General features: G+C 52.8%; 1 protein-coding gene across 1 annotated transcript; it reads left to right on the top strand.

Moving 5' to 3' along the window:
- Nucleotides 1–2,521: 2,521 nt before the first annotated feature.
- WNT16 (Wnt family member 16) lies at nucleotides 2,522–12,046 on the top strand. The gene is made up of 4 exons (XM_077855944.1): nucleotides 2,522–2,616; nucleotides 2,822–3,084; nucleotides 4,486–4,772; nucleotides 11,498–12,046. The coding sequence occupies exons 1-4, from the start codon at nucleotides 2,522–2,524 to the stop codon at nucleotides 11,960–11,962; spliced, it is 1,110 nt and encodes a 369-aa protein (XP_077712070.1). The 3' UTR covers nucleotides 11,963–12,046.
- The last annotated feature ends 576 nt before the right edge of the window (nucleotides 12,047–12,622 follow it).

Raw genomic sequence — 12,622 nt, 5'->3', positions numbered from 1 at the left:
GCCCAATGATGGGGATACAGCAGCCAGTGCTCCGAGGTCCCCCCAGGAGAGGTTCGCAGAATAAAGTGAGCTTGGAGAAAGGCTCTGATTTCGAGAGAGGCCACTAGCCATTAGCCAAAATATTTCTGGATCAGTAACTACACCCTATCATCAACTTGACTCTCTAAAAATTACAATGTGGCTTTAGGACCTGGTACATAGCGTTCACTCAACAAATATTTGTTGGATAAAGGAACGAATGGGACGGGACAGGACGGGAACTCCAGTGAGCTTTTATTGCTCTGGGCTGATACAGGAGAGACGCAGCAAATGCAATCCTTTATTTGAGGCTGAGGCCAGTGAAGCCAACCTTTTATGTGAGTAAGTCTGGATCCCGCGTAGGCTGAGCTGGCCCGGGTACCGTGCGAATGTCCCCCCATGTCAGGCGACCTTCGGGGCCGCAGGTGACGCCTCTCGGAAGCATTCCAGGTCGTCCGGTCGGTGAGGCAAGGCCAGGCCGTGCTCGCCCTCGGGCCTCTGCCAGGGGTCCTCTACCCTGGGAAGCACTGGGTGACTCAGTTTCCCAAACTGCCAGGCGCCAAGCGTTGTCTGGCTTCCCAAGTCTGTGGCTCCAAAGGGCGTGTGGCTGGATCCTATGCTCTCCTGCACCGAGAGTTCCCATCACTTCCTTTGGGCCTTGTCTGGGCTCCTGAACTTGGGCGGGGGGTGGGGGTGGGGGAGGCACCCTGTCCTTGCAGAGCCCCAGGGCTGGGCCCTCGGTGGGCGAGCGAGCAGGGGTTAGGCTGTGCCTTGGGTGTGTGGCCCGTCCGAGGCTCGGGGTAGGGGTGCGGCCTCCCCTTGCGGGGCGCTCCGCCGAGCCCTGGGGCGCCCCGGCCCTGCCCTCCGCCTGCAGAGGCTGCCTGGAGCCGCAGGCGCCCAGCAGTGCGAGGACGGTACATCCAGGCCAGGCCTGCACCTCCGCATCCCTGGGAACAGCGGGCCCCCAAGGTCGCGGCCCCCGGGCCCCGGTTAGCGCCCCCGGTTAGCGCCCCCGGGTTAGCGCCCCTGGATTAGCGCCCCCGTTAGTGCCCCCGGTTAGCGCCCCCGGGTTAGCGCCCCGGGTTAGCGCCCCCAGTTAGCGCCCCCCGTTAGCGTCCCCTGGTTAGCGCTCCCCGATTAGCGCCCCCCCCAAGTTAGCGCCCCCGGGTTAGCGCCCCGGTTAGCACCTCCCGGTTAGCGCCCCCGGGTTAGCGCCCCCCGGTTAGCGCCCCCCGTTAGCGCCCCCCGGGTTAGCGCCCCCCGGTTAGCGTCCCCCGTTAGCGCCCCCGGTTAGCGCCCCCCGTTAGCGCCCCTGGATTAGCGCCCCCCGTTAGCGCCCCCTGGTTAGCGCTCCCCGGTTAGCGCCCCCCCCCCAGTTAGCGCCCCCGGGTTAGCGTCCCCCGTTAGCGCCCCCCGTTAGCGTCCCCTGGTTAGCGCCCCCGGTTAGCGTCCCCTGGTTAGCGCTCCCCGGTTAGCGCCCCCCGTTAGCGCCCCCCGTTAGCGTCCCCTGGTTAGCGTCCCCTGGTTAGCGCCCCCCGTTAGCGCCCCCCGTTAGCGCCCCCCGTTAGCGTCCCCGGTTAGCGTCCCCTGGTTAGCGCCCCCCGTTAGCGTCCCCTGGTTAGCGCCCCCGGTTAGCGTCCCCTGGTTAGCGCCCCCGGGTTAGCGCCCCCGGTTAGCGCCCCCCATTAGCGCCCCTGGATTAGCGCCCCCCGTTAGCGCCCCCTGGTTAGCGCTCCCCGGTTAGCGCCCCCCCAGTTAGCGCCCCCGGGTTAGCGTCCCCCGTTAGCGCCCCCCGTTAGCGTCCCCTGGTTAGCGCCCCCGGTTAGCGTCCCCTGGTTAGCGCCCCCCGTTAGCGCCCCCGGTTAGCGTCCCCCGTTAGCGCCCCCCGTTAGCGTCCCCTGGTTAGTGCTCCCCGGTTAGCGCCCCCCCAGTTAGCGCCCCCGTTAGCGCCCCCGCCGCGCGGGACCTGGGGCCAGCTGTGCGCCGCCCGCCGCGCCCCGAAGCCGCCGGGAAGGGCGGGAAGGAGCCGGGCAGGGACCTCTCCGGCCGCTCCGCCGGGGCGCCAGGGCGCAGGGACCCCGGGGCGGCCCCAGACACCTCCCGGGGCGCCCCCGCCGCCCTCCGCCCTCCGCCCTCCCGCCGGTCGGGGCGCCCCCGGGCCCAGCGCGCAGGGTGCGGACGCGCCGTCCGGGGCAGCGGCCCGGCCCCCCGCGGAGGCCGCGCAGCCAATGGGAGCCCGAGGCCCGGCAGGACGGGGTGCGGGGCCAATGGGGCTCGGGGCGCGGCCGCGGCGGGGGGGCGGGGCGGGGGCCATGGAGGCGCCGCTCGCGCGGGCACTTCCTCCCCGACCCCGGCCGCCCGCCGCCCGACGGCCCCGCTCGCCGCCCCCCGCGGGGAGGCCGCCGCTCGCCTGGCCTCGGCCGCCTGCAGGGAGAGCGCGCGACCGCCTCGGGCTCGGCTCGGGGGGCGCGGAGCGGAGCGCGGGGCTGCGGGGCGCGGGGCCATGGGCGGAGCGGCGCTCCCGGGGCCCGCCCGCCTGTGCGCGCTGTGGGCAGCCCTGCTCGCGCTGCTGCCCGGCGGAGCCCGGGGCGACTGGATGTGAGCGCGGGCGGCGGGGGTCGGGCTCGGGGTCCGGGTCCGGGTCTGGGTCCGGGGATCCGGGCGCAGGGCCGGCGGGGTCGGGGTCGGGGTCGGGGTCGGGGTCGGGGGCCGGGGTCCGGGCGCACGGCCGGCTCTCTGCGGGGCGGGGGTCGGGGGTCGGGGGCGGGAGGGCTGTGCGGCGGCTGACGCGGCCCGTCCGCAGGTGGCTGGGCGTCGCGCCGTTCGGGGCCCCCGAGAAGCTGGGCTGCGCCGCCCTGCCCCTGAGCGGCCGCCAGCAGGAGCTGTGCCGGCGGAAGCCCCACCTGCTGCCGAGCATCGGCGAGGGCGCGCGCCTGGGCATCCAGGAGTGCCGGAGCCAGTTCCGACACGAGCGCTGGAACTGCCTGCTGGCCGCCGCCGCCGCCGCCCCCGCCCCCGTCCCCGCCCCGGGCGCGGGCCCCCTCTTCGGCTACGAGCTGAGCAGCGGTGAGTCGGGGCGCGGGGCGCGGGGCGCGGGCGGGGGGGCCGCCCCGGGAGGGCGAGCGGGGGCCGCGGGCCGCGTGCGGGAGGAGCTGCAGGTGCGCCCCCCGCGGGGCTCCCGGGACGCTGCGCGGCGCCCGGCGGGGGGCGCAGGACACACCTGGCCGCCCCCCCCCCCGCCCCCCCCCTGCGGTCCCGCAGCCGCAGAACCGGGCGCCGCAGGGGTCCCCGCTGCTGCCGTCCGCGCCCGCGACCCCCACCCCGCGTCTGCCCCGGGGCCCCGACCCCGCAGGAGGGAGACGGAGGAAGGAGGAGGAAGGCCCAGGAGAAGGAAAAAGAAAGGAGAGGAACAAGGAGGGGAGAGGACGGAGAAACGAGGAGGCGGAGAGAAAAGATGAAGAAAAGTTCCAGCGGCTGGAAGGCGAGGCCGTCAGCCGCTGGAAAGGTTTATCGGCCCAGCCCGGGAGCCTGCGACCCACCCCGCTCCTCACATCCCAAGGGACAAAAAGGTCACCTGCTGAGTCTCTTCCAGTCCCTTTCACTAATGTCCTAATGGGACTGTAATTTGCAGACGTTGTAGCTCAAGCCTTATTGCAGGTGTGCTGCATCCATCCATACTCGATCATCTTCCATGACGACTCTTTTTTTATTTTTTTCTGGCGACGTTTCGATTCTTTCACTGTCTTTAAGCCTGTAAGAGGATTAGCTGCTATCATATAAAATACTTAAGTGTTTGTATTAATATGTGTGATTGTTATTTATAACGCAGCCTTAAAAAAAAAAAAAAAAGAAAAGAAAAAAGACCAGTCTTTGATATGAAAGTAAACTGTGACATCTACTGACCGCTTTGGCCTTTACTTAACTCTAATTTGCGTTGAGATACGTATTATTTATACAAACAAACAAACAAAAAATCACAGCAGATTTTTCGGCGTGTGTTTCGTGAAAACACATTTCAAATTTAAAGATAAACGTAATCTGGACTCTTTTGGGGCATCGTGTTACCATTTGCCGTATCCATGCAAAGGATTTTAAATTCAACGCGGATTTGAATTTCTATTTAAATTCAATACGGATTTGAACTTCTGTTGTCTATTAAGCACTAACGGGGTGCTGGCATCCATTTCAAATGTTTTAAATGAGCAGATGATTCTAAGGACAATTTATGATATGCAATATATAAAAATTCCCCCCCCCCCCAGAGTGGAATACTGAAAATTAATGTCGCCTTTTTAAAAGACTAAAACAATTTGAAATTGTCCTTTATAAATACACGCTCCTTAAAGCGTCTATCAAAAGCAATCGAAAAATCACTTCCCTGCTGAGAGGATAAGTAGGAAGATTTGTTATGGACAAAACCAGACAGAGATACGGCTCTTTCATTCAGCAATTTATGTTTTGTTCTAGGCACCAAGGAAACAGCATTTATTTATGCTGTGATGGCTGCAGGCCTGGTGCATTCTGTGACCAGGTCATGCAGTGCCGGCAACATGACGGAGTGCTCCTGTGACACCACCCTACAGAACGGTGGCTCAGCGAGCGAAGGCTGGCACTGGGGGGGCTGCTCTGATGATGTCCAGTATGGCATGTGGTTCAGCAGAAAGTTCCTAGATTTCCCCATCAGAAACACCACAGGAAAAGAAAGCAAAGTACTGTTAGCAATGAACCTGCACAACAACGAAGCTGGAAGGCAGGTATGTATGAGAAAGTGGAATGATATCTCATGCCTTTAGGTAAATAACACTGGGATGACACTTCTGAGTGAATCAGTCCAGATGACTTAAAAAACATACATTTGCAGTCTAAGAAATATACGTGTCATGCATATGTGTAATATATACGTGTTTATTGTATGTGTGTAACGTTTGCATTGATTTAGTTTAAGTCCTCCTCCATCTGATAGGAGTTGAATCTCATTATAGGCTCTATTGGTGATTTTGTATTTTGTATACCCAGAGCACTGAATTATGAAATAATAGATGTACACATACGTTTTTGGGTCATTTTGTTCCGTCCCCTGAGCTGGTTAGTGAGAGAGCCAGAATAAGATCTATAGCATCTGCCTTTCTAATGGGACTGAATAAGATTCCATCCCAAATTTGAATTTTGATCTTTTAAAATCTATTTTTAGTGGGCAGTGGCTCCTAAACATGTTACCAATTTGTCCTTACATTCTCTAGCAAACATTCTTGAATACGTCCGGGAATACACATCTTTTAACTAACATTTTGGTAAAACAAAGGTTTTTTTTTTTTAAAGAGGATTCGTTGTTTTATTATAAAATGAAATAGATACATTGTTACAAAACGATCAATCCAGATAAGTGTAAAGAAGCTATAGATATATAAAACGTATGGATAATTTAAATACATATTAAAGATTGAGGGGTAGACAAATTTAAAGAACCACCATCTAATGAACCTCTTTTATGAATTCTGGTTTTTCATACTAAATTTTCTTAAAATGAAATAAATTTGTAGCTTAATTTAACTTTTATACGTTTATTTTAATGAATATTGACACAATAAAGTTTGAGTTCTGCAACATAGCTGAATTACTTGGCAATTCGTAGTGATTTTCCTAAAACGGTCAAAACGTTTTTATAGATAGACATTTTCTATGCCGTAATAATCTCTCCAGGACAGGAATATCAGCACGTATCCTATATTATTGTAAATATCCAATAATCTGTAAAAGTCCCAAAGCGGTCATTGCAATCTGCCTCAGTCTCCTGAAATAAATTAAAACAAGTATCTGAGTCAGGAATATTTAAAGTTGTATGTTGCATTTGTTTTACATTTTTTGGAAAGTGAATAAATGGAACCCACTTTGAATAGGTGCAAGTTTCAGCCAGCTTTCTTTACTTAAGCACTCCGGTTTAGAATAAAACCAGAAAACTCCATGAATGTTATTATCACCGGAACACTTCAATTCAAATTTAAATTTTCAGTTCAATTTGAATATTGCTTTTAAATAGCAAAATAGGAACTAGGGAGGTCAGTAAATAGCTGGGTAGGCTTTTCATATTTTTGTTTAGAAATTTTAAAGTGTAACTGAGCACGTTAAAGCAACTCTTGTTTAACACCACAGGTATGCACATGTCCCTTCTCCTTAAAGTTTTGCAGGAAAAAAGAATTCAAAGAATGGGTTTCTGCCTCAATTTAAATATTCTCCGATAAAGGATTTTTAAAATTATTTCTAACACACGACTATAAAAGAGGTTAAATACAGTTTTACATTTTTTAACATGTTCTTTAAAACTCTAGAGTTAAAATGAGAAAGCCATTAAAATAAGTCAAATTAGTCAAATTAGTATATTTTAAAAACAAACAAAAAAACAATTAAATGAATATTTATTATCAATTTGGATCTTAAATCTTCTTTAGTCATTCTTCAAATAATTTGGTAGAGATTTTTAAAAATTTAACTAGAGGACAGAACTTGGAAATTCATGTCATAATTAATTCCCTTGAAGAATGCTTATCCCCAAACTTGTGAGAAGCTTGGAAGCGCTCATCTTTTTATTGGTATCATTAGGCAGCTATTTAGTTTTATTCTGTCTTGTGTGTTGTTTCAAATTAAGTAGCAATATTTGCCTCTGTAACTATTTGATCTTAAACTATTATTTATATTCTGAGTTTATTAAAAACATGCAACTCTTTAGCCTCAATTTTAATCCACTGTGTTTGTTGGCAAAAACAATCTTCTCACATTACTGGGGTTTCTGCTATTATGCTAATAATGCAGAAAATAATTCAGCCTATACGTATACATACAGTTTGTTCAAAAGTCAGTGTTCTCTCTACCGAATCTTTTTGTTCCTCGTTGGTCTAGATACAATCTTAAAATATCACAAAATATTACCTGGACCGGTGTTTTGGCTGGTCTTTTTTCAGAAAGTATTACAACTGAAAGCATTTTTGTGTTTTTCTTTCCACTGGTGGCCAAAAACAACCCCCACCCCCACCCCCACCCCCACCCCCATCACCACCATCATCACCACAGCAACAACAAAACCAACCAAGTTTGCAGGCTATTATCTAACATGGGTGAACCATCAACTCCTTTTTTAAGATTGGCGATTAGGATTTTAATCGAATAGGCATATTCTTCTGGGTAAAGTTCAAGGTCTGCATTCAATTGAGTCGATTTTCCTGGTCTCAAAATCCCAAAATCAAAATGTAGGAAAGCGTTCAGAGAAATGTGGGTACTGGCGCTTAGTAGTGCTGTGAGCAGGATAGATGACTTTCTAACCGCTGACCTTAAGTACTCTGATTCCCACTTGGTTTCTGACACCATTCCTAAAGTTATGACTCCAAGAATAATGTTGCTGAATGCTGATTGGCTAACAGAATGATGTGATGTCTTCCAGGGGCAGAACTTCTGGGAATAATGTGACTTGGAATATTTATGGGTATTTCTTTTGGTGTGCTTAAAATATTTCCATTCTTCCCATGTCCACCTCATAAACTTTTAAGTTTCCCTACCCCATAATTTGTTTTATGATGAGTAACTCAAAAAAGTGGGAAGGGCCCAACCCCAAATGTTCATTGACCTGTTTCAAGAATATTTATAAGTACTTGAACAACACATAAGTGTTTTGCCTTTCAGCAGGTTCAGATATATTTTTGGACTGAATGAGACAAAATGGGTCAGAGGAGTAGGAATTCCACATCCAACCATCCAACCTTATGTCACAGCTTCCCTAAAAACTTAACCAGATCATTTGATAGTTGACAAAATGAACTGCTCGTAACAAAATGTTCCACAACAGTTTTTTGGGTCACTTCTGTAAACTTTGGATAAAGCAATAGACTGGGAAACAATCATTGCCCGCCGTGTTACCTCAGAGCCAAAATGGTGGCACCACTCACGCCGTAGCCCAGGTCTTAAGTAGTTCCTATATTTACGTCAAGAGTTACGGGTATGTCTTTCCTAGTTCAGCTCATTAGGAGTTTATCAAACCAAAACTTAACACAAAGAGCCCAGAAAATTAAATGCTACCCTCCTAATTGCTCTCCCATAGTTCAAAAATATTCCTCCAAAATGTGCACATCTGTTTGCAATAGTTCACAAAACATTCCTCTGTTAATATCGTTATAAACCCTAACAACTCAACTGGAGTAGAGAAAAGAATTTTCTCATAACCACATGCTACTCAGACGGTTGCTCCCCTCTTTCTTCTCCTGTTAGCAGGAAAAGACTATCACCGCAGCTCAGAATGGCTACTTGACGTTAATTAAGAATCCCAGCCACACGGCTCCAGAACGTACCTTTTCGTGCAGTGTTCGTGCAATTTCCTTAAATATACTCCATTTTTCCACTTTGATTTTTCTCTCTTCTACCGAAATTCTCCTGCTGGATATAAAGACTTTATATCGTATGTCACCAACTTTCCTGATACGAGTGTCTTAACCACGCTGTCTGTTTTTTGGTAAAACTGGGATAATATGTAAGTACATGTTCATCAATGACCTACTGCGGGCGAGGTATTTCTTCCCATAAAACTAAATCAAGGAAAATAATTGATGCGAAGGTGCTCTGAGAAACACTTAAATTCTGCACTTAAACCGTGTGTGTGTGTGTGAGAGAGAGAGAGAGAGAGAGAGAGAGTGATCCACCCTTGAACTCTCCATTTCATCACATTCTCCTAGTGGTAATTACATTGCTTTATTTTAATCTCTATTTGTCCAAGTTTCTCCCTTAGAGTTTTTTGGGGCTATAATCATTTAAATTGCATGTCAAGTTATTGGCATGCTTCTCCTTGTAGTTTATTTGTCTTTCTGTCCCAGGCTATATATATGATAACATACATGGTAAAAACATATATAAAATAAAATATATGCGATAAAATATTTATATGATAAAATATATATGGTAAAAATACTATTTTTATACTTCTTGTTAAGCGCAAGAAGATAATGGAATCGAAAGGTAACAGAATACTACGGAAAAATATCATCCCTGGAAAATGTAATCTACTCCAGGTATTTAAAAGATCTTAGTGTTCCTATGGCAGGAAAATCTTCCCCATATTCTGATCCACATTCCACAGGTTGGTTTCATCAGATTTGAAAATCGGGGTCTCTTTTTATCCATCCAACCTGTGACGTCACGTGTCCCTGGGGACCAACCGTGCTGCGGGCTGAGCAGCGAGAGGAGAACCCCAGCAGGACCGAGGTCCCCCTACCATTGACTCCCACGGCCGTGACTCCTTGGTTCAAGGTGGTCTCTAGTTCTTCCCTCCGATCCAGGTCACCCACGGAGAAGGAGTTAAATCCGTTCGAGTGAGCTGGCCTAACTCTAACAAGTATTTGGTGAGCGTCTACGCTGCCTCCCGCCAGTTGGCAACACCATTCGTGATGTCTGTACTGGGAGAAGTCGGCCCCGCAGTGAGATCCCGAGCGAGAGGCAGCTTTAAATCGCTAAGCGATGACTGCGAGGAATGCTGATCAGGTTTAAATACACAAACAGACATGCTTAGATTTTTGGCTTTCTTCGGACAATTTGTTTTGTTCTTACCTAGTACTCATCGAGCTCTTTTTCTCCTATCCGCTGAGCCCTTAAAATCTGAACAAATGTAGGAAGGTGGCGTTCATTTGAACATTTATTTGCCTGGAGACATTTTAAAGAATTGAAGTATTTGTGAATATCGAATGCCGAAAATTTAAGCAAATAAGCCCTTGTGCCATACTTTATTTTTTTGTGCCATACTCTTTGAATCGCTTTCATATCCTCGGAAGGTATCTTTTGCCTGCCTGGAAGGGTCTGTCTTTCCCTTATATACAATATAGACCCAGCTACTTGCTTCTCGGTTTTGTGAATTCAAAAAGAGCATATGTGCTCTGTTCTATAAAGGACGGGGTTTAAATAGTATCCCGTTTATTATTCTAAACACTAATAAGAAGTATCGAATATTGCACAAATCAATACCATATGCTCTCGCCCAAGGTTGCAGATATTATAAATCGTCCGGAATCCTCCGTCTCACTAGATGGTTCAGAAACTTTCATTTGTTAGGGAACATAACATTCCACAAACATGTCAGCGTCGGGTTTAGTTTAAAATGGCAAAGTGTAGACCCCTGTCATTTTATAGTTTTGATAAGAACCGTAAGTGGAACTTAAGCCGCGAGGTTTTCCCCTTCTTTGGTGAGATTACACACGTAATTTCCAAGTTACCGAGTGGACAGATCAATTTTTCATTTTACCCAGCATGTTGACAGAACAGTCAGCGCGGTAGCTAGTCCTGGCGATTTATTAATCTGCCCTGCCATCCTCTGGGGATTGAAGGAAGCTGTGCTCACCAGCCTGGTGCGTAACAGATGAGAACCTTGAAATTCTTGAAACCTCTGTATTGCTTTTGCCCTGTTAGCCCCCTTTTACAATTTTCTCTCTGCTCTTCCTCTACCTTCTTCTTCAGGGAGAGGGGACATTTATTCAGACTCGGATGTGGGCCAGGCAGGGGGCTCCTACAGATCTATGTAATTTCATTTAATTCCTGAGTCTGAATAAACCAAAGTCAGCGCTTGGAATTGAAAAATTACATACATCTATTATCCCTCTTCTAGGTTAGGGTGGTGCTACTGATCCATCAAGAGTAGGACATATGTTTCGAATTAATTTTCCAGAAGAGGGGAAGAATGTGCTGGGAGCAACCACACTCTCCAGCCCCTTCTCCTTTTGACCAACTTAAGTTGATTAGTCAGGGTTTCTCACGTGGCCTGTGACCAGAGGATAACATGGTCCCCCCCACCCCCAGGCCCACGGTAGACTGTGATGAACCTGAGAGTGCTCAGTTCCACAGATGTCATGCTCGGATGCCCACCGGGGTCATCTGAGACCCCGGACGGAGGGGCCACGGCCTGGACCCCGCCTCGGCCTATTCAATCAGACTCTTGGGGGTTGGAGCATCAGTTATTGGTAAAGCTACCCACCCAGATGCTTCTATATCGCACTTGTGCGTCCGGGGCGACTGTCCTCCCATTGCCCCCCAAATCTTCACGTGCATACGAGTCACCCCGGAGTCTCCTTTTAACGCAGAGTCTGGGGTGGGGCCTGGGAATCTGCCTTTCTCCCAAGTGAGGTTGGTGCTGCTGGTCGGTGAGTCACACCCCGAGTGCAGGTGATGGCCTCGGGAGCACAGAGGTCGCACGAACATCCTCTCACAGCCAAAATTAAACGAAAAGGAATAAACGCGGCCTCCCTGGGCTGCCTCTGATACTCCCTGATGACAGGAGCCGCCTGGCCCACCCTAGGCCGGGGGCTGCGAGCCGCGGGGGTCAGCGCAGGGCAGGGCGGGAGCACCCTGAGCACCTGCGGAGGCCCTTCCCCGCCCGGGCGGCCGCAGGGGTGAGGGTGAGGGGCGAGGCCCCGCCAGTGCCCCGCGAGTGACCCCTGTCCATTCCCGCCGCTTGCAGGCTGTCGCCAAGCTCATGTCGGTGGACTGCCGCTGTCACGGGGTCTCGGGCTCCTGCGCCGTGAAGACCTGCTGGAAAACCATGTCCTCGTTCGAGAAGATCGGCCGGCTGCTGAAGGACAAGTACGAAAACAGTATCCAGATCTCAGACAAAATGCAGCGGAAGATGCGCAGGAGAGACAAAGACCAGAGGCGGATCCCCATTCGCAAGGACGACCTGCTGTACGTCAACAAGTCCCCCAATTACTGCGTGGAGGACAAGAAGCTGGGCATCCCGGGCACGCGGGGCCGCGAGTGCAACCGCACCTCCCAGGGCGCCGGCGGCTGCAACCTGCTGTGCTGCGGCCGCGGCTACAACACGCACGTGGTCAGGCACGTGGAGAGGTGCGAGTGCAAGTTCATCTGGTGCTGCTACGTTCGCTGCCGGCGCTGTGAGAGCATGACCGACGTGCACACCTGCAAGTAGCCGCCCGCAGCCTGCAGCCCGCAGCCCGCGCCCTGGGCCCCGCGGGGAGGGGGGGACGCGCGGCCGCCGGCGGGGCTGGGAGAGCCCCGCCCCCGCCCCCGCTGGCTGCCCGGGCCCCGCCCTCGGCCCCGCCCCCGGCCCCCGCTGGCTGCCCAGGCCCCGCCCCTGGCCCCGCCCCCGGCCCCTGCTGGCTGCCCAGGCCCCGCCCTCGGCCACGCCCCCGGCTCCTGCTGGCTGCCCAGGCCCCGCCCCCGGCCACGCCCCCGGCCCCTGCTGGCTGCCCAGGCCCCGCCCTCGGCCACGCCCCCGGCCCCTGCTGGCTGCCCAGGCCCCGCCCCCGGCCCCCGCTGGCTGCCCGGGCCCCGCCCTCGGCCCCGCCCCCGCCCGCCGCTGGCTGCCCGAGCCCCGCCCTCGGCCACGCCCCGGCCCCTGCTGGCTGCCCAGGCCCCGCCCCCGGCCACGCCCCCGGCCCCTGCTGGCTGCCCAGGCCCCGCCCCTGGCCACGCCCCCGGCCCCTGCTGGCTGCCCAAGCCCCGCCCTCGGCCACGCCCCCCGGCCCCTGCTGGCTGCCCAGGCCCCGGCCACGCCCCCGGCCCCTGCTGGCTGCCCAAGCCCCGCCCCCGGCCCCCGCTGGCTGCCCGGGCCCCGCCCTCGGCCACG

The sequence above is a fragment of the Canis aureus genome, chromosome 18 (assembly GCF_053574225.1).
Source record: "Canis aureus isolate CA01 chromosome 18, VMU_Caureus_v.1.0, whole genome shotgun sequence".
NCBI classification, from domain to species: Eukaryota; Metazoa; Chordata; class Mammalia; order Carnivora; family Canidae; genus Canis; species Canis aureus.
The sequence above is the reverse complement of the archived record's forward strand: the minus strand, read 5'-3'. Positions and strand labels throughout refer to the sequence as shown.